This window comes from Acartia tonsa, chromosome 1 (genome assembly GCF_053477335.1).
Source record: "Acartia tonsa isolate MP-2025a chromosome 1, ASM5347733v1, whole genome shotgun sequence".
In the NCBI taxonomy this organism is placed as follows: Eukaryota; Metazoa; Arthropoda; class Copepoda; order Calanoida; family Acartiidae; genus Acartia; species Acartia tonsa.
The window spans coordinates 16,517,670-16,540,254 of record NC_137260.1 but is presented as its reverse complement, the minus strand read 5'-3'; the positions used below and the strand labels follow the sequence as shown (position 1 = coordinate 16,540,254).

The 22,585-nt window shown below is 31.2% G+C and overlaps 1 protein-coding gene across 1 annotated transcript in view; it reads right to left on the bottom strand.

Annotated features, from left to right (window-relative positions):
- LOC145313821 (uncharacterized) overlaps window positions 1-7,542 on the bottom strand; it is a 104,028-nt gene extending 96,486 nt beyond the window's left edge. The window contains exons 1-2 of the mRNA XM_080153461.1: window positions 6,929-7,542; window positions 5,432-5,534 (exon numbers count right to left, since the gene is read on the bottom strand). Coding sequence (XP_080009587.1) covers window positions 5,432-5,435 — 4 coding nt within the window. The 5' untranslated portion in view covers window positions 5,436-5,534; window positions 6,929-7,542. The remainder of the gene's footprint in view (window positions 1-5,431; window positions 5,535-6,928) is intronic.
- Window positions 7,543-22,585: the final 15,043 nt, after the last annotated feature.

Genomic DNA, 22,585 nt, shown 5'->3' with positions numbered 1-22,585 from the left:
AATCCTTAAAAAAAACTTTGATTTACAGAATCAATTCTTTTCTACTTCTATGGCTTGCCCGTCTCAACAGCAAAAATTATGTCATGTGAAAATCTCTACATCAATTTTAAACTTTTATTTTAAAATGATTTAATCTTTCTATTAGTTTCAAACTTTGATCAATATTAAAGCAAAAAGTCAAAAGCGTAGCTACTTAATAAATACGACTTATAATACCTACTTAAGTACTTCCATATTAAGCATGAAAATAGAGGTCATAAATCACAAAATTAGCTATTTCAGGCTGCTAATATTTGCCAACATTGCTGGGACACCTGCAAGCAGGCCATTAGAGGGTGTTAAGTCAACATAGCAGGACTCTAAATCTTTCTAAAGAAGAAAGGAAAGATTTGTGGTGAAATGTTATTAGAGAGAGAGAACAGTCTATTCTTTATTAATAGATTCTCAGCAACTCTCTAATTCATTAAGACCTTCACATATTCTGGCGTTTTCCCTTAAAGACACTTTTTTAATATCAAAAAATACCTTAAATTACCTTAAATTACAAATCATGTATAGATCTTTAGGGAAATGCAAATGGTCGTTAAAAAATCTCCTTCTCCCCTTTAGGTCTTTGTGAGAAATTCTGTCTTTTGTAGCTGGTAAACTTCAGAGGGAAAGAATGATTAAATACTAATAAAATCATTTTTTCTACCTAATTGTTTACAAATATCATTTAGGGACAAAAGTTCTTACATGATTCATGTTTCCAATAAGAGGGTGTAGTAGAGGTCTCAACAACGCCGCCTTAAAATTTAGTTTGATAAGGTCTGCCTTCTTTTTTTATCTCCTCTATGAGTACACCCCGTTGACAAAACTCTGTGCTCGCATCTGTTTTAAAAATTTTATTTAAAATGATTACTTGGAATTACAGTTTTTGGTATTATAACATATGTCTCTGCTCTTATGAACAATTTTGTTCTTGCAACGATAAATTTGGAGACTTAGAATCCATAATCATGATATATTTTCATGTGAACACAAGTTAACTGTGTCCTAAAGTACGTTTCTGCGGTTAATATTTATAAAATAATTACAGCAAACTTTCAGGCTCTAAATAACTGAAAATCTACTGTTATAGTTACAAATTTAAGGGGGTTTAAATCCCGATTCTCCTCCAGCTAATGGGTTTAAATCCCAGTAAATAAATAGCCTCACACATTATTTTCCCTATGCAACTTTTTAACAACGCGTTCCTTCAGTCAGCGAAATTCTTACATTTTTTTACAGGTATTGTTGTTAACTTTTAAATTAATGTTTATTAGCTGCTCCACCCCTAGCCAATATAGGATGGCGGGGTTGTTCAGAAAAATAGCCATAAACTTTAAGACATTTAGAACCCTTCCTGAAAGAGTACAACCCATAAAGACCAGCGATTTTTGAGATCTTAGGCTTCAGGCAAAAAGAATATACTACTTTATGTTATAGTATAAACAGTGTGATATATTAAAGGGATATTTCTATGTAAGGAGTATAGCATTTTACTAATTAAAAGCAAACGTTGTCAAAATCATAAAAAAACATTAAAAATATTCAAATTTTGAAGACTATATGGTAAAAAAGAAGAATTCTTTTTAAATGTATAAAAGCCTTTTTGTAGAGCTAACCTTTTAACAAAACAATATCTAATCCGATTGTTTATATAGCAAAATAAGGAATCTATTATGTATATAATTGTTATTTTCATTATTGATTAAATTAAAACAATGAACTGATTTTGTATTTTGTACCCCGTGGGGACTAAAATATTGATTTTATTCCAGCCTAACCACCCCCACCCACCAGACAGACACTCTTAATTCAAAAACACTTCAATATTTTAATCTTTTAAGTATAGGAATTTTTTAAGTCGGTACCTAGTTCTTTATTTGATAATATTTTTTTATTATTTTTTTTCGGTACATTATATCTAAAAATCGATTTAAAAAGGCTAAGTACCCTAAAGGGGAAACATATGAGCATAGTAAGATGTTCATCCATCATATGAGTTTTTAGAAAAAAGTCTCTTAAATTAAAGTGGTTTGAATCATTAAGTGACTAATAACCTCCCACACTCGCAGCTGTAAAAGTTATCCTAAAAACTAAGAGAAATCTTGACATAAAAAGAAATTCTATATTTACGTATCTACGAAAAATGTACGGATCAAGTCAGGAAAACGAAGGAAGGCTGCTTGCATTCAAGCAGCGCGTGACTAGTACAAATGCGCGTTAACCCGGTCTTTTTCTCGCGTTTATGTCCAACGTGCGCTCGCGTTGCAATTTTTGTAGACCTCGTGATAGTGTAGGTTCTCATGATATGCAAAACTAAGCTGTGTAATCAATCAGCCGTTTTATTTTTTTTTAGACCTTTTTATTATTTTCGACTTGCTCCAAATGTACTTTTATAAGAAATGAAAACTATAGTTTATGTGAAGGTACTTAGAAAGATTAAAATTGTAAAACTCATCATAACAAAAAACAGTAAAAATGTGGGGTATATCGCCCATTAAAAGATTAGATTCCAACAAATGTTTAAATAACATAAAATGCGCCCTTTGTTAAAAGTTACTCAGTAGTTCGATAATATACACAAGTTTTAAAGTACAATGACAAATAACCACAAAAATACTGTTTCTAAAAAATAAATTAATATCTAATTATAAAAAATCTTTGTTTTGTACATTTCACTATACAAACCTCTAAAAAATATATTTGTAAAGCTAGAAAAAAACATAAGTACAGAATATATAGTGTACAAAATAGGACCCTTACTCAATCTGCCATCGCCCTTCTAAATGCATTCGATTCGTACTGTTCGACACAAATTAAAACCCACCCCTTTCATTTTATCATTGATTTTATAAACATAAAAAAAACAGGGAGATAGACAGAATTTTAGCCAAGAAAAACTTTCTTGTGTGTACTTTTAAAATCCTATTCCACATTTAATCAGTAAGGCGAACATTTAATCTTACTATACTAATTCACTACCCCCCCCCCCCTCAATAAAAATGGTCTATAACAAAAAACCTCATATGTATATGTGAATTTAAATAACCCCACTTCCCATAGCAATATAAGCTACATATATATATAGACTTATCTCGTTCAGTAAAAAACTTATTTGTCAGATTAAGGTTCAATACGAATTATTGATTTTTAGTTACTATAATCTGTGTGTGTGTTTGTGTGTGTGTGTGCGTGTGTGTATGTGTGTGTTAATATTTATGGGGGTCTGGGGGGTGTGTAAGGTTAAAGGGTGTGAATATTAATGTATAATCAACATGTAGTGTGGTGATATATATCATTTTTTTTCACTGTCCCCTCAATATTGACAATTTTTAGTGTTATAAAGGGGACAATTCATGCATTGTATCTTATGAATTTAAATACACTTAAAGTCACCTAAACTTTTAGACATTTTGTGAGTTAAACTTCAATTTTGGTTTAATGGAAAATTTGAGGTTTTTCTTATGGATGCCATTTATTTAAACATCATTGAATTTCCAATTCTTAATTTGTATTGCTTACCTAATATTTGCCAGTAAAATTATTTTTCACTACAAAATATTGATACATATTTTTGGAAACAGTATAGGAACATACGGGGAAAAAAGAAAAGGGGAAGTGGGAGCATCTAGACTGATTTCTGATGAGCAATTATCATAATTTGATCATTGAGGAGCTTAACATCCTCTGCCACCATTGGTTAAGCCCTTATTCTCTTTTCATCTTTAATGGTTATTGGAGATTTGGGTTAGATTTTCATTACAATATTTATTGTGGAATATTTTTTTCTCGAGGAGACAAGGGAAATATTGGACTGTAAATTATACTGGTACCAAAAGTTTTTTAAAACGTTCTCTCATTCGGTGGCTAAAAAATCTTAAATTACTTTTACTATATCTGGATTTGTTGATTTAAATCAAACAATGATTCTTATCTAAATTTTGTTTATTAACAATGGGTAAGAATGTATAGTAAATAAATTTTTTTTAATTATATCCCTTATAGATTTTCCACTTTATTTTTTGTTGTGTCTTTAAATATTTTTGAGTGTGTGTGAGTGTGTTTTGTACTTTTAAATGTGGATTTGAAGGGGATAAAAGCAAATATTTAATCATTTTAATCATGTTATGTTTGTAAAACAAAAGAACTAAGAACTGTGGACTGGAGAATGAAAGAATTTTTTTCCAGTATGGCTTCGAAACTGATTAATATCCGCTGGATTAAAACCGGTTCTCAGCCATACTGAAAAGTCATGTTTACCACCGTATTTTTGACAATTTTCCACGAATATTAGAATAAAAATCATAAAATTACTAACAGTTTTGTTAGCTATGGCCTTTGTCTCCTAAAAAAAGCATCACAAATACTTTTAAAAATTAAATTGATTGGATATTAATTGATGTATATTGCCATCCCATTTGTCTTCAGAAGATATTTCGTTGACTATATGTAAATAAGTTATGAGAGTCTTATTGTGTCGTCAACTAGCTGTAAGCGGATTAAGCATTACGCAAAGTACGAGTGGCAAATCGATATATTATTAATTGGATGTTGCACAAGATTTTCATGTACTCTGATGCTAAAGTGATGCTCGCAGCTGGCTAAAATAACGATACATCCCATCCACCCTCTTATCGGATGAACGAAACTAGCCGTAAATGAGGTACATATTAACAAGCTAAGTTGACGAAAAATTTCCCCTGTTAATATATACACATACATCATCTATATCCATTGAGTAGTTATTAAATCTTAAGCTACAGACAAAAAAAAACTTACTACTTTATATACTTAAGATTACATACACAAAATACGAGATTGTCCATTAAAATTCCATGTATTAGAATTAACTGTTCTTTTTTAATGATTTGTTATCACTTTTAAGTATTATTAAACTACTTAGGTAAAAATTATGTTATTCTTAAAAATGATCTATGATAGAAATAATCAATTCTAATATTAAATAAACAATATCGTTTATAATAGGGGGTGTGTGCATATTAAAGGGGTGCGAATTGCCCACTTATTTTCTAAATTAAAAGTTACACCCAGTTCAATAATTGGTACCTACCTATTAAGTTTAAAACCCTATATAAGAATTACAAAAAGTAAAAGCTCCTATTTAAAGCAAACAAAAATATTAAGTTTTATTATAACAAAAATACGCAAATCAAAGTAAATTATACAAATTGATAATAATGTACAAAAAACTAAATTGTAAAAAACAGGTTTGAAGGGATAAGACAATGGGAAATGAATTTATTGTTCTTTCAATTCTTAATACTTATGTTTGGGGGGTAGAAATCTATAATAATCTGTGTTAATGAGGGAAAAAAGGGATGTATATTAATTCAACCACTATTGTCCCCTCCTTCCCTGTAAAAATTATTTAAAAATCACTTACACATAATGAAGCTGTTTAGTTTGTACGTCAGAATATATTTAGTTATAGCTGCTGCGTAGAACCTCACCAACTAAAATTCACCAAACCTCTCCTCTCACAAAATCTGAAAAATAAAATTGCTAATTAAAATGTTACTAAAATTATTTATCGCATTGTATTATGGACAGTTTTCCGCGAATAATAAAATAAAATTATTGGCCCCTTTACTTCTTTAAATAAAAGGATTAAATAATAAATAGGTAACTTACTGCTAACTAGCTAAAGATTTTAAAGATGATGATTATTTTATTTTTAAAACAGTTAGGTAGGCTTTTAAAAAAAGGTTATTTGCAATTCAAAATAATAAAAAACAAATAAATGATCCAATTAATAACACCCAAATAAGCCTGCAGACAACCGGAAAACAAAGTTTAAAAAGCCAAGACAAAATTTGGCCACAAATGACGTGTACTTTGGTTTGTTTACAGGATTCTAATTTCTTACAAAGAGCAAAGAAATTATGTTAATTTGTGTTTGTGTATGTGTGTGGGTGTATGTATGTCTGTCTGTCTGTCTGTCAGTCGGTCTGTCTACATCAATTATTTGAATATCAGTGAAGCACAACATTTTTTGGTTTTAAATTTCGCAGGTTTGAACTAAAAAGTCATAATAAAATCTTAATTGTTTTTTTCTCTACAAAATAATTAAGTCCGAGATTTGAATTTTACTTCTCTACAATTATGGTCTGTCCGTCCGTCTGTCCGTAATAGCTACTTATGTAAATGTACCATGAATGAACTACGTCTTAATTTTCATGTTTTAAACTTATTTCTTTTGTTTTTGTTTCCCTTCTTATGAATAGTTTTCTCATTGTTTTAATTTCAAATGTACTTTGGAAATCATTTACAGTTTTTTAATTGAAGTTTAATATAACATGTTGAATTTTTAATCTTTTTTCTTTTTTTAATAATCTTAGATGATAAATTATTGATAATTATCCTGAAAGTAATTATAATAATTGAATAAAAGAATATTTAAATTATAAAGATAAAAATAAAAATACCTAGGTATTAAATAATGAACACTTTTAAATTACCAAAAAATATGTTAATCATAAAAAAGAAACATTAGAATTAAATAAAGCTTAGGTACCTAAGTAATTCGTTAATATTAACTTTAACTAAAAATGAAAAAAAGCAAGTTTAACAAGTATATTCGAGAAATAAAAAGGTTTTTAGAAATAATTCTAAATAGCGAAACTCATTGAAGACTTTTAACAGGAATACCTCCTTAAAAGTGGTTTAGAACATTATAAGATTAATAATTTTAAAAAAAAAACGCTTTCTTCTTTAAACTTAATTTGAATCCAGGTTCGAATCCCTAAACCTCAAATGATTCCAGAGCTTAATCTTAATCCAATATGAAAATTTTGGATCCCAAAATCATAACTCGAAACTTAAATTATGTAAACTAAATAAATTCAATTCCAATAATCAATAAATAATAAAAAATACTTACTTTTTAAGAAGTTCTTCAATAAATTTAGTTTTTTAGCAAAAAATGACAATAATTCACTGTTTTTTTTTAAAGATTAAGCTTTAATTTAACGTTATATAGCTATCTTTTTTCCATAATAAATAATCTCACACAAATAAGTTATTTTTAAATCTTTTTAATAAATCAAGATTTTTATATAAAAAATCACTGTTTTTTATAATCACATTTACTCCGTTATCAAGTTATTTTCACTATAATATAATCTATAGTCTCCGGGAGATTTGTCCGGAGACAAAATTTCTCTCTTCTCACTGTATATAGTGTGTGTGTGTGGATGTGCGAATTTATAAAATTTGCAACAGTAGGAAAAAAATGCGCAAAATTCACAATTGTCAAATATTATGGAAATCAGCTGATTTTTGGGGGTTATAGATCAGCTGATTGGATTAATTTGGAAAAGTCTTTACGCATATAGATCGTTGATATAATGCACTGCACTTGTCGAGTGGTTTTGAAATTTGTTAACGTCACTGACTTAACTCTTGCTGTCACTTGAAGTTCTGCTCTGACAACAGAATGCCAACTGTCAGAGAAGTGCCGCTCTCTCTCTCTCTCTCTCTCCTTCAGTGGGCATTGGACAGGGATGTCGTGTTCTGTCAAGCGATGTAATGCTTTAAATATTATGCGACAAAAAAACATATTATAAATAAATTTTATCAAAATTAATTAGTATTATGTCATTTTTTGAATTAATTTAAATGAAAACATTTTCAGAATGATCATGATTTAGGCAAACAACGTAAAAAGTAGATTTTTTTCTTACTAAAAGTTGTAAAACTTATATATTACCTGTCGTTCTTATTTATTTAAATGAATTTGTTGAAATTTAACCAAATTTCGTTTCTATATTGGAGATGCAATACAAAACATGATTTCTAGATTTAAAAACGCATATCTGCCAAATTTTAACTTGATAGCGCTGCATGTAAGGTGTCTGTGTGTGTGCCGGCTTCGTAGTCTCTCTCCAAAGTATCCCCCTCCCTCCCTCATACTCTGTGAGTCTTTCTCTCTCTCTTTCTCTCTCCCTTCTTGATGCCAGACTCAGACAACCGAATGGCAACTGTCAGAGTGTATGCGTGTGTGTGTGTACGCAGTTGTCTGTGCGTTGGTGTGTGTGTGTGTCTGTGTACGCTCAGTAGTGTGTATATATAACATAGAACTTAGAGAGAGAGACACGGGGTGAGAGAGACCCCTTGCGCCAATTACATGAACTAACTAAACAAGCAACTTTGCACAAATTGCCTTCCCTCCTTTCATAAAAGCGTATGTTATGTCTCCCCCCCCCCCCCCTTCCAAATAATTTCTCCATTCCCCGGCACGTCCACCTTTCTAAAGCCCACCTCCCATCTGACGCATCCCTCTCATTTCTCTCTCTCTCTGTAGATATTTGCAAACTTTTCAGCCCTAAAATCTGCAACAGCCGAGTAAGAGATAGAGAGACAGAGAGAAAAAAGGGAGGGGGTCGTACTCTTACTCCCACAGCCGGTATACTGGTATGTCACTCAATATAAAGGGACAGGGGCTTTATTTTAATAGGGGGGGAGGGGGGTGGTAGAAAAATATTTATTTCAAAGGGAAAATATAAGATTTGCAAAAAGCCACTTCTCTTTCAATGGTATAAATGTCCACCATGTATAATAGTCTTTCATTTACCTCGCCCTGCCCCTCTAATTTCATGTTATAGTATCTCTATTCATTCTCCCGTCTCTAGTTTGGTTGTAAGTTGTAACCAATTTTAAGATATAAGATCAATAGATCAGACTCCTTTATATTACAAATTACAATCAAAATATATTCATGCATGCATGTACTCTACTGTACATCAATATATGCAAATTTTTGCTAAATTATGCCTTTAAAGCCTAGAAATAAGACAATGGACGATAAATAGATGTTTCCAATGATGACAAACAAAATTACCACATCTGTCTAATGTGTATATGACAGGTATATGAAACTTAAACTATTGTTTTAAAGGTTTAGTTACTGTTGGTTTAAACCAATCAACCAATAAAATAATGTGTTTTTAAAACTTTGATGACCAGTTTAATTTACTGTCCAAGCATTGCCAACCCCCCCCCCCCCCCTTTCAATCATTTCCTGATGACAACAAGGCCAAATACGTCCATAACACAGTAGGATGTAATAGAAAGAATTATCTTAAATGTCTGTTGTTTAAAATATTTCAATTTTAGTGTTGTTAGAAAATTAGCGTTACAGACAGACATTTGTAAATACAAAATGGTCTGTCAGTTTTTTTTGTCAACAATTTGTCTACTCCAGATTGCTTTTTAGTCCGTCAGATTCTTTTAGAAGCGAAGCTTCTAATTAAATCTTTTGTTAGGCTTTTATCTCTGTAAAAGTGATCTGTCAGTCTGTCTCCATTTGTCCATCTGTTTGTCTATATGAAAGTCTTAACATTGGACTGCTAACCAAAGTTGTATTAATTTAATACGTTCCCTTATTCGTTGGATAGGCTTATAAATTTTGGCAACTTTTGCTACAATTTGATTGGTTGATACAAACTATCAGTCTTGAAACTTTTCTAGCAATAATTGGTAATTTTGTCTATCATATTTGTGTAGTAAAGCATCCTTGTATAGAAACTACGAGTCATGACACATATAAATAAACAAATTTCTGTTATCAAGATTTTAAACAATTGAAATTATATAGTGGAGTATTAAGCAAGGCAATATAAAAAGTTAGTTATATTTGCCAAGCTTGAATACTATGTTAATATTTACCCTTGGTGGTTTTGTGATAAAATAAACCTTGGTGGTTAACTATATTATAGAGATTGATTAAGTAATACCTTTGTGGTCAAGGCTGAATCTTAGTGGTTGATTAAGGGACCTTTGTGGTCCAAGACATATATATTGGATCTTTGTGATAGACTGGACCTTTGTGGTCAAGGATGAATCTTAGTGGTTGATCAAGGGACCTTTGTGGTCCAGGACATATATATTGGACCTTTGTGATAGACTGGACCTTTGTGGTCAAGGATGAATCTTAGTGGTTGATCAAGGGACCTTTGTGGTCAAGGACAAACCTTTGTGGTTTTGTGCAAAGACCTTAGCGGTCAATTGAAGTGACCTTTATGGTTAAAGACTTATCTTTGTGATTGAAGAACTTAATAAAACTTGTGTGATTACAAAACTATGTATAAAGGTGCAATATAACCTTAATACTCTTCACATTCTCTATTGTAAAAAGTGCAAAGTTCAATAAAAATCAATATGCATGAACTCTGATACACACATACTGCATTTTCTGATATCCTAGCATTGAAAATGAGTACAACACAATAGATTGATTACTAGTATCATAAATTTTATGTATATAAATGATATGTATATGATGTATATAATGTCTATATTGATGTTCTGATCTTCTTATTGTCAATTCAAATTTTGGTAACAAAAGGCAGCCATTTTGAATATGAAGGCAGCCATTTTGAATCATGGAAGCAGCCATTTTAAAAATGAAGGCAATATTTTGTCAGCTGATTTGAATTGACGGGTATAAAAGCTGAGATATTTATTGTAATAAATCAGTTCTGTATTTGCTTTGAAACTGTTAACAGTCAAAATAAATATATAACTCCAAAGAAATCTTTGTTATTTAACAAATATTATCTTTGTAATATAACAAGGAAGTAGCAGTCCATCAAGAAGACCTTCCTGCCTGAAGAACCCTCACCAAGATGACCTTCCATCCCAGAAGTCCTCCCAGCCTACATCTTCCAAGTACCTACCTAGTGATAATAAGGTTCCCTAGTTCATGGGATATCTTAAGGAGGTACATATTGTGGTAAAGGGTGACTTTACCACATTTGCATGTGTGTTTGTCAAGTTAGCGTCCATTGTCTTATCTTTAAGATATCTGGTCTAACTATCTATCTAACTATATATCTAACTATCTATCTATCTAACCTATATCTTTCTTACTTAAATATAATTCTAAATATCTAAATAACTTTCTATCTAACTATCGATCTATATTTTAACTATCTTTCTTTGAAATATCCACTTAATTCTTTACCTATCTACCTTTTTACTATCTTCTATCTAACTATTTATCTAAATATCTATCTAACTATCTATCTAACTATCTATCTAATATCTATTTAACTATCTCTCTAACTTTGTATCCGACTTTCCTTCTGACTATCTATCTATCAACGGCCTATCTTCATAAATATCTATCTGACTATCTAACTATCTTTCTAAATATCTAATATAACTATAAGTATCTAAATATCTATGTAACTAACTACCAAAAACTGTTTCTATCTAAATATCTATCTATTTTTCTTTCTTTAGATATACATTCAAAGTAAAATCTGAAAGCAGGACTTCAGACTTGCGTACATATATACAAACAACAGCCCAGTCCTTTCCCAACCATTTATAGTGGAGAAAATTACAGGGGGTGGGATGTGGAGCAATATAGGGCCTTAGCAACATCACACACACACACACACACCCTTCACTTTGGTGGGAGAGCTTTTGAAACAACAACAACAACAATTTCAGCGTATTAGGGGATTTCCTTTACACACCTTCAGTTATCTATCTATCTATCCAAGTGTTTGTCTATCTATCTATCTATCCAAGTGTATGACTATCTATCTATCTATCTGTTAATTTTGACTCATTAATCATTTGTATTTAGATAGAACATAATTAAATCTATTAATGGTGGTTAATCTTTCTATCTATCTATTAATCTATTCATGTATCTGTCTATCTATTCATGTTATTTATGAATCTATCTATCTTTCTTTCATTATACCTATCAGTATCTATCTATCTATTTGTTAATTTTGTCTCATTAATCATAAGTATTTAGGTAGAACATAATTAAATCTGTTTATGGTAGTTAATCTTTCTATCTATCTTTTAATCTATATTCCATTTATTATATATCTATCCATTTTTCTATCATCATACCTATCCATTTATCTATCTGTTAATTTTAGCTCATTAATCATAAGTATATTTATCTTTAGAACATAATTAAATATCCACTTTTATTAATGGTAGCTTATCATGCACTTAGAAGCTGCACCTCTATAATCTAGTGGCTTCTTAAACGAAGGGGATGGGCAGAAAAATAGCCTAAAACCATACAAAGACTTATATTTTGCGGCTGGTTTTAGCCAATTTTGAATTATAGAATACTTCTTTATTTAGAGTAATTTTTTAATGCGTCATTTTATAGAATTTTATTTTGTTGAATATGTTATTTTTTTTCAATTTCCCATAAAAAATGAAAATAAATATTTGATCAATACTATTTTTGTGCAAAATACGCATGCTTTTAGGGAGCCAAGCTCTTATATAATTTGCAAATTATGTCCGTCCGTTCATTTGTTTTGCATAAAGGAAGAGAACATCGGACAATAAATAATACCGATACCTAAAGTTTTATAAACATATTTTTCAATTTTTGGCATTAAAATTTTGGGTACTTTGATAGGTTCATAATAGTAGTGTCTAGACTTTTCAACCAATAAGTTTAATCTACAGAAGATGTAATTTTGATTATCCTTATTGGGATTACAAATATAATAATCTTTCATTGTCTTATCATGTTCCTATACCTTTCTAAATAATAAAGATTTTTGCTGTATATCATTTTATTGTTCTTTTTTTCCTCTTGTTAAGTTTTAATTGCTGCTCTACTTATGGACATAATTATCCTTAATGTTTACTTAAAACAAATGCGTAAAAATGGCATGCATCATTGGCAGGGGGTAAAAATCAAGGAGGGAGGGAACATTGGACTGTTTCTTACACTAGTCTCAAAAGTTTAATTTATTTATTGCCTTAACAAGTTTGGGGACTTTTATTAAATGCTGATTATTTGGTTAATCAAAGTAAGTTTCTGAACGTTTCAGCCACCAATAGTAATCTACAGGAAGGGTAATTATGTGTATCATCATTGGGAATGTACATAAATCTATTGGCCATTGTCTTATCCTTTTAGATCCTTGGGTAGAAATACTTACGCACTTAAAAATCCTAAAATTATTTACCCTATTTCCTTTCTAGGTAACGTAGTTCCCCCTTGCTTGGTAATATTGGTGTTTTCTCAATATGTAGGAAAAAACTTTGTTCCCAGCCTTGATTGGCATTATCTTTAACAGATGCAGTGGCATGCGCAGGGTTTTCAGTGGTATGAAAACCTAAAAGGGGGAAAAAGAAGGGTAAATTTCAATTTTAAAATGCTCATAACTTCTTACACTCTCATTTTGCATGTTTTAAGTTGGCTGAAATTTTTTTTTGTGTTTTTAAATGATCAACTACTACAAAACACCTGCTTTCACTAAATTGCGAGCTACTACTATAAGGGTAAAAAACAATCTCTCATGACAGATATTGGAAGGAAGGGCAATCAAGCCCCTCATGACTAGATATGGGAAGGAAGGACGCAAAACAACCACCTTAATTTGATGACAGGCATATTCAGGGTAAGATTTTGTACAGTATGTATTCTGTAAATATTGTTTTTATCTCGAGTTTAAAAGGATTTTTTGTACATTACAGAGAAATTTGAATTGTAAAAATATAAAAGCAGTATTTTAGTGGTTATTTGCCTTTGAACTTTTGTTTTAATTTGCATACATTCTTGGAGCATTAGGTATCTGTCACCCCCTAATCTCTGTTGTAAAGTAACTTCTTTCCCTTGCAAAGCTACGCGTCAAAGTTATAAGAATGATATATCATAGACTAATTCTTTATTTTCAAATAAGGAATGGAATAGAATAAATGAACAAAAAAAAATTCTTGTTATTTAAAAAAAAATAAGATTAAAAGTTTTTATTTTAATACATTACTTCAGAAGAGATCATAAGAATATATAGTCAAACTTTTATTTTGATACAGAATTTTTTTAAGGATTATGGTCCTATCATCTTTGGTAACTCTAATGTTAAAACCTATAGTTAGTTGATTTCAGAATATTGATAAATATGAAAGGTTATTTTCCTTTTAAAAAGCCTTATTGCATCTAATCACAACTTTTCTTTGTATTTAGACGAAAAGTTAGAGACAAAATGGTGTTTATTAATATGATAAAGGTACATTTGTTATAATTTTTTTAAAGAATATATTTCCTTCGATAAATTTTATAAGGAAGGGTAATAATAATACATCTACCCAGGGTTTGTAATGGACGCTCGATCCATCTCCCCTCAAGATGGCATGATTTTTGCCTTAGGTAGCTAGTAAATTTTGGGCCAGGAAAGATTGTCCCCTCAATAGATGTATAAGTATATGATTATGTATAATCCAGACAACGACCTGACCCAAGTGATGGAGACCCTTTGTGTCTGCTAGCAAGTAATTTTGAAGCTGATTTCAAAGAACAAAACAAATACAAAATCGGGATAAGGTCCATGCCTTTTAGGCATAGTTACATATAGTTCATGCCCCCTCTATTCTTTTACTTTAATGTCCCCTCCCTTCCCGGATATTCTAGACTTGTGTAGACAGTGGCGTATTTTTATGAATTTATTAGTATTACTTTGGACAGTTTGGATAAGTTCTGAAAATTTCTTCATGAGACCAAATTTTTAAACCTTTTGATTGCACATTCTTTGCCTGAAAATACTCATTATGTATGTATCTTTGTATACAATATATATTGGTGTATTTTTGAACCAATCTTTTAAATGAAGTGCATGATTATGTGCCCAAAAGTCCTACAGACAACTAACTCTTTGATTGCACGAACTTTGATTGGAAGTCCAAACTTTGCATTGCATTGTATATTAGTATAATGATTATCTTTATTTTTTGGCCAAAAATTCACCTAATTGTTTATATCGTTCATAGCAGTAGTAGGAACAGTTTTAAACTTTTAACATAAGTTTCAATATTGAGCCGAGATTCGAACTCATTACCTACCAAACAGCGAACGGAGAACCTTCTTTCCTTATTCTTCAGTGATTGTATCATCTATGACAGATGTATATAATCTTTTCAATCAGGGGCTGTGATTCAGTATATAAATTCAATTTGAAATTTCCGAAAATTAAATATTTTGTTAGCGTAAAAGTTATTTTTAATTGAACTGAAGGGAAGTGGGTAAGAAGGAGAGAAATAGGGGAAACGGGTTGTGAGGAAATTTTTACTTATAATTGTTGTCAGAATAGCATTCCTTAGTCCCTCTTTTTCAATAGAAGAATAGCTTAGAACCTGAAGCCTCCACTTAATCAAATGTGTTGTGTTGTCCAAAATGCCCAACATCCTTCAAATCATAAAACAAAAATTTATGTGATAAACATAGATGATATAAATATATAAAATATACTCCAACACGCAATGATAATAAACAAAAGCGTATTTTATAGTAAATTTTGAAACAATGTTTTATCAATAAGTTATATTGGAAAGTAAATAGTCCATGAAAGTATAAGTTTATTATAACAGATAATAAAAAAAACACATTATAAAATTTTATTATCAAAACTTTTAAAACATTTTTCCTTATACTCGCGTCATATTTTCATGTTTTATTCACATTTATAGTCAAACTTTGTGACAAATTGTTAATCTAAAAGACTCAATACATTTTTAAAAGCGAAGCTTTTCTATAATTAGGGTCCGTCCGTCCGTCCGAGATAGTTAGCTTTTATTCGTTAATTTAGGCATGTTAGAATTGTCCTATCGATTTCAAACTTTGCATGGTGATTACTGTAGTAGTTAGGTACGATTTAGAAAGCGTAGCAACTCTATAATCATTACCAGAATGTCCGTACGTCCATTTTAAACATGTTGATTTTCTACTTTTTTAACAACAAATTTTTATGTGATCTAATTATCCGTTTGATCTGTTTTTTGGTATATTGATTCCTGGGACAACAAAGAACAATATTTTAAGCGAAGCAACTCTATAATCAAGTCCTAAAGAGGTAAGTATGTCCATAAACATTATCCTGTATCAAGAAGTTTTTCAACAAATTTACTTACAATTTTGCTTCGAATCTTATACTTTTATATTCTGATTATTCAGTTCAGACACTATACAAGTGTTAATGTCCGTTTGTCCTACAGTTTCAGTGCTTCGCTTTTATGGACGTTGTCATCCTTGTTATCTTAACAATAATTAAAGAAAGAAATTTTGCGTCATTTACGCTATCCAGAAAGTCGGACAAACAAACATTAACAAATTTTCCCTTAAAAGCACAACTCGAACCACATAGTAATTTCAGAGATCCTTCACCAAAAAAAAAAACTTACAATATTAAAGGCTCTAGAGGCAATTTAGGATGGAAGGAATCAGATGATAAGTCGACTTTTCAATTTTAGTTTCTAAAAGAACAAGGATGACAATATCCATAAAAGCGAAGCACTGAAACGGTAGGACAAACGGACATTAACACTTGTATAGTGTCAGAACTGAATAATCAGAATATGAATGTATAAGAGTCGAAGCATAATTGTAAGTAAATTTGTTGAAAACTGATTAATATAGGATAATATTTATGGACATACTTATTTTTTTAGGACTTGATTATAGAGTTGCTTCGCTTATAATATTGTACTTTGTTGTCCTTGGAATCAGTATACCAAAAATCAGATCAATCGGATGATTAGATCACATAAAAATTTGTTTTTAAAAAACTAAAAAAATCAACAAGTTTAATATGGACGTACGGACATTCTGGTAATGATTATAGAGTTGCTACGCTTTCTAAATTGTACCTTACTACTACAGGATTCACCATTCAAAGTTTGAAATCAATAGGACAATTCTAACATGCCTAAATTATCGAAAAAAAGCTATCCGTTACGGACGGACCGACCCTAATTATAGAAAAGCTTCGCTTTTAAAAAGTAAAATAAAGCCTATGAAGGGAGTACTTTTCTTTCAAGGGGCGTTTTCTCTTGGGATGGTGGAAGTAAAAAGCAGATAGCGAAGGATCTCGCTACCAGCACAGACTAACATTCTGTTATTTATAAACATGAATTGACTATTGAGTTCTACTACCAAAATTAAGCTTTTGGATAATTTAAATTAGGGAAATATGCGATAATTTCCACTGCCAAAAATGATGATCTTCGGTAACGTTTGGTGATGTAAATAATCTCCAGTGACGCCAAAATAATAGTGCCGAATAATTGTAGTAAAAAGAGTTTGTATTAAACTGTTTTTGAACAGCCATCGCTGATGTCAATATACTACAATTTACGAAAAAATAGCTATAATTTATCTTTAAAAATATTTGAATGAACAAAAAATATTTAAGTTTCTTAATTTTTTGTAGCACTAAGAAAATCTTTGATATTTTAAACCAAGTAAACTGACTCCTAGCGGAAAAATACTTAACTATATGAAATAAAACTTCTGACTTATTATTACTAAGCAAAGAAAATTTTGTTGATAAAAGTATGAACTTTTGAAGGCAATATGCTTTTAGTGTAAATACATGATGTTGTTAATCCTTATAATAAAGTAACAGGATGTTTGTGTGTTTGTATGTTTGTACCGAAGAATCTCGCTAACCGCTGAACCAATCGGGTTCTCCTTACCAGATTAGCTTCTCATAGTTAACAGGAAGGTTTACAACTATTTTGGGGGGTGGGTACCAGGGGCGTCCAAGCTTTTTTTTTGGGGGGGGGTAATTCGTGTTTGGGGGGGGTAAAATGGCGCGCGAAGCGCGCCGAAATTTTTTTTTACCCCCCCCCAAAATTTTTACCCCGGGGGTAAAATTTGATTGGGGGGGGTAATTAGTAATTACCCCCCCTAAAGTCTGTTGGGGGGGGGGGGTAAATACTCCCCCCAAATCTGTTGGGGGGGGGGGGGTAATTACCCCCCCAAACTAATTTACCCCGGGGGTAAAATTTTTGGGGGGGGTAATTTAATTATGTAAAAAAAGCACCTACCTAATCTATTAAGTTTATAAGTACTACCCTAAAACATAAAGTAGTAAGTAAGGTTTATTTGACTATAGCTTCAGATTTCATTACTTTTAATACTGAGTTCTCCTTTTTAGGAAAGCTTCACATAGATCCCATGATGGTTCCACACTTTTATAGGTCAATCCTTTGAGTGGTTTTAGGCTATTTTTCTCCTCCCTTTTTACCCTTTAGAAAACACGAGTTCTTAGATGCTAAGGGCGCCACTACTATTCAAATATATAGTAGTATCTCATTCTTTAGAACATAAAAATACAATAATTAACTCACTAACCAATGAACTAATATGATTATACTTTAAAGTGAAGCGTCTTATAGGTCCTGGTAAGTTTTATAACTAGTTTTGAGACACCCTGACATCCTCCCAAAAGAAATCGCCTATAGAAATTCTTTTTCATTATTTAATGAAATATTTAATTTAGTTAGGTATCTATTTTATGGAATCTTCAGTGCTTTACAATTACATCATAGATCCCCGGGATGGTTTTAGCCCTTATAAAGGCCCAAGCAAATAAAACATGATCAAACTATTAAATTTTTTGTTATCATGGTTAAGAACTGTTTTAACTGGTTGGACTATATTGGGGTATAGTCCCTTTTGTGGCAACGCTCTTTAAGGGGCGTTTCTTTGTTTTTTTCACACAAGCTTCTCTCCTATTTCTAGCCCCTGCGGGGGGCCAATTGCTTAACCATGTGGGGCAATCACCTAAACCAATATAACCTATCCTAAAATAAACTATCAAAAGCCATTTAGGATATACTTTTCATTAACTATTAGGAGACCAAACGAGGAACATAAAATATATTACACCTCAAGGCTCGAGTCACACTATGACTTTTTTTAGGGGGGGGGGAAGGCGGGGATTACTCCTTCCCCCCCCCCAAAAAAAATTTTAAGTAAAATTTTTTTTAAGAACATTCAATTTGGGGGGGGTAAATACCCCCCCAAAAAAAATTTTTTTAAAGAACATTTATTTTGGGGGGGGTAATTACCCCCCCCAAAATCGTTGGGGGTGCCTACGGCACCCCCAAGGTAGGGGTAATTTTTTTTGGGGGGGGGTATTGTTCACAAAATTTTGGGGGTGCCAAATGGCCCATTACCCCCCCCCCTTGGACGCCTATGGTGGGTACCACAACCCTCCCAAGAGAAATCACAATAAATCGAAATTTTTTCTTATCGAATAGAGACTCTTACGTAACATTGCTAAGTATCGTAGAAATTTTATAGAGACTCCTTCGCAACATTGCAAGGTATCGTATTATTTTTTTAAACACCAAACATTTAAAGTGCCGCTAGAGGCCTCTAGGGGCGTAGCCGCTAGTTAAAAATAATTAACAATAATTTTTTTAATGATTCTCCATAGATTTTGACAAAAACCTTTCGGGGTTAGACAATGGACATTAAATTGAATTACACCCCCCATCATGTTTATCAAATTTTTACATTCTTTAGATTAAAGCTATCGGTGACAAATTTCTAAAAACTGCTATTTTGTACCAAGTAATCAATAATAAATCAAATCAAATCAAATTTTTAAAGCTAGCCAACTAATGAGATAACATTTTTGTACAGGGGACAAATAAGTGAACAATAGATAGAAAGATAGATGAACAGACATATAGAATTACCCAAAAGAGATGGGGAAAACCCCCTTTTCTCCCATCTCTTTTTTCTTCCCCCCTTTCCTTTTTTTTCTTTCCCCCTTCCCTTTTTCGGGAAAGAAAAATATGACGTAACTGGAGTCTTGTTCCTCAAAATTAATACAAATTCGGGACAGTTTTCTGTGTGTCGATAACATTTTTGTAAAGGGGATAAATAAGTGAACAGAAAATAGATAGAAAGATAGAATGACAGATGAACAGACATATAGAATTGGCCAACAATAAATGGTAATTTGTCATGATAAAGTTTAAATTTTATCAAAGAGACATGGAAAGAATAAAGCTAAACTATATAGAATACATATTACGTGTCAAAAATAAACAAAAAATAGATAGAAATTGATTGAAAGATATCCAGAGAGATAGATAGATATCAAGAATTGAAATGGTAAATCAAAGAGAGACGGAGTGAATATAACCAATCTGAATAAAAAACAATTACGTGTTATAAATAAAGAGAAAAATAGATAGAAATTGATGTATAGATATCTGGATATATAGAAAGGACCAACAACAACAGATGGTAGATTTAACTTTAATAGGTACAAATTATGGTCCAAACTGATATTTGCCAAGGTGTCCATTCAAAAAATGTAAAATATAAATGCTCTTTTTAACAAAACATAAGACTATACACATTATTTTATTGATACAAGTTTGTAGCTATTGGTTTCTAATAGAAATGATAATATTGGACAAAATGTCGACGTAATATACAGGGGGGTTCTGTGCTCGACTGTGTACTTTGTTTGATTTAGTCAAAATTACAAAATATAAAAAATAGAATGTTTTTATTCTGTCAGTTTCCTTCATAAGATCTCAAAAATGGTTGGATAGATAGGACTATGACTGTTAGAAAAGTTAATAGCTATCTAGGCTGTTCAGTATATTGTATTATTGAAGGAACATAATTTGCTGTTGTACCAAATTGTTATTAAACATGGACAAACTTACATAAGTAGAATAAGATTTCACAATAAAGCTACAAGATTAGAGTGATAATACAACAAAGAAATATTTAAAAATGTATTAATTGATATCAAACATCTTACATAAGTAGAATAAGATTTCAAAATAAAGCTACAAGTTTAAAGTAATAATTACATGAAATAAAGATATTAAAATGTACCAAATTGTTATTACACATCTTACATAAATAGAATAAAATTTCACAATAAAGCTACAAGATTAAAGTAATAATTACATGAAATAAAAATGTACCAAATAGATATTAAACATGGGCAAACTTACATGAGTAGAATAAGATTTCACAATAAAGCTACAGGATTAGAGTGAGAAAAAGATCTATAGAGAAAAGATTACTAAAGTACATGGGGTAATTTGTGTCTCGTATCCTTTAACTTTATTGATTTAAATATGAGGGAGGTTTGTAAGTATTTGCTTGAAGTAGGGGAATTTATTATAGGTTAAAGGGGGGGGGGGGGTTAAGTGTTAATTGTAATTGGTTTACAAGTTTATTATAGCACAGGGATATAGGGATTAGTCAAAGTAGGAAAAATCCACCTTGCCCACCCCCCTTAAAAAAATAAATACCCTTTCTTAACCCAATCAAAACGACATTTTTAGAAAATAGTTCTTTTTATTGAAATTAAAATATGTTTGAATTTTTTTGAAAAATCAACTGTAATCTTTACAGTAGTTCCCTAACTAAATCTTTAATGAACCAATCCCCGTTTTCCTGACTATAAACAGATATGTTGTTATATATATGTTTGTGAAATGCACGTTACACATATAAATTGAAATCAGCATTCATACATTTAGTATACTAATTTACAAAAAACCGTAACCCTTTATATTTCAACAAGCGGCTATGTCCTTGGAGGTCTATAGGGACACTTGTGGAAAGGTGGGAAGTAGTTCAAAACAACCCTCAACTTTTGTATCTTAGCTTTAGAAAGAAAAAGTAACACATTTTTGGGGGGAGGGTACCCACTCCCAGAGTAATTATAAACTTGAACCTATAAGAAGCTTCACAGTAATGGAAGACCATATTGGTCCGGTGGTAAGCCTAATCTTTTGTTACAAACAAAGAGATATAAAAAACTTCTAGTTACTCCTATTTTTAGGATTAGGACAAGCGGCATCGCCCCTAGCATCTAGGGGCTCGGTATTCAAAGAGAGAAGGAGGGGCTAGAAAATAGCCTAAACCACCAAAATACCTTATAAGAAAATAAATCATTCTAAAACCACCACAGGAGCTATTTGAAGTTTTCCTTAAAAAAAGATAACCCAACTATTTTAGTAGTTATTGAGATCTTAAGCCTCAAACAAATTTTTTTTTGTAAAATTTGCTATTACTGCCTTTTAAATAACTTAATAAGTTACACGATTTGAAGCATTAAAATGTTTATATTTTGTATTAACTGCGCTACTTATGGATATAATTGACCTTGCTGTTTCGTACGAACACTTCTGTACTATCTATGATCTACATTACATCTGCATTTTATTGGTTTAATTGTATACTAACATTTATTGGTGTCCAATCAATCCCGCAAAATGCCACAGTTTCAAGTGTGGTAGAGTATGAACCAGGGGTTTTTAGTATGGGACAATGGATGATTAATTAGTATGCATCCCCAATGAAGATAAACAAAATCATCCATTCTGTAGATAAAGGTTATTGGTTAAAAAGTTTAGACACTGCTGTTTTGGGACCAACCTTTCACAATTCAATAAAGTATTTTTTAAGTCGTGATTAAAAAAATAGGGTACCAGTATAATTTACAAGTTTATTGTCATATCATCAAAACATCAGAACCGTAAAATATTATCACGGCACACTTTTATTCTAATTCATAAACAATCCTCTTATCTATTCGCTATTGTGTCTTCCTACGGAGATGAGATTCTGCAAAATTGACGGCACACCCTTACATTTATTGCATAATACAAATAAATTAGTATTACATATGTATGTAGATGTGCATACAAAAATACATCTGAATCTATTTAAAATTTGCATTAAACGTTATATAATAGCCCGGGATTAGGGGAACAT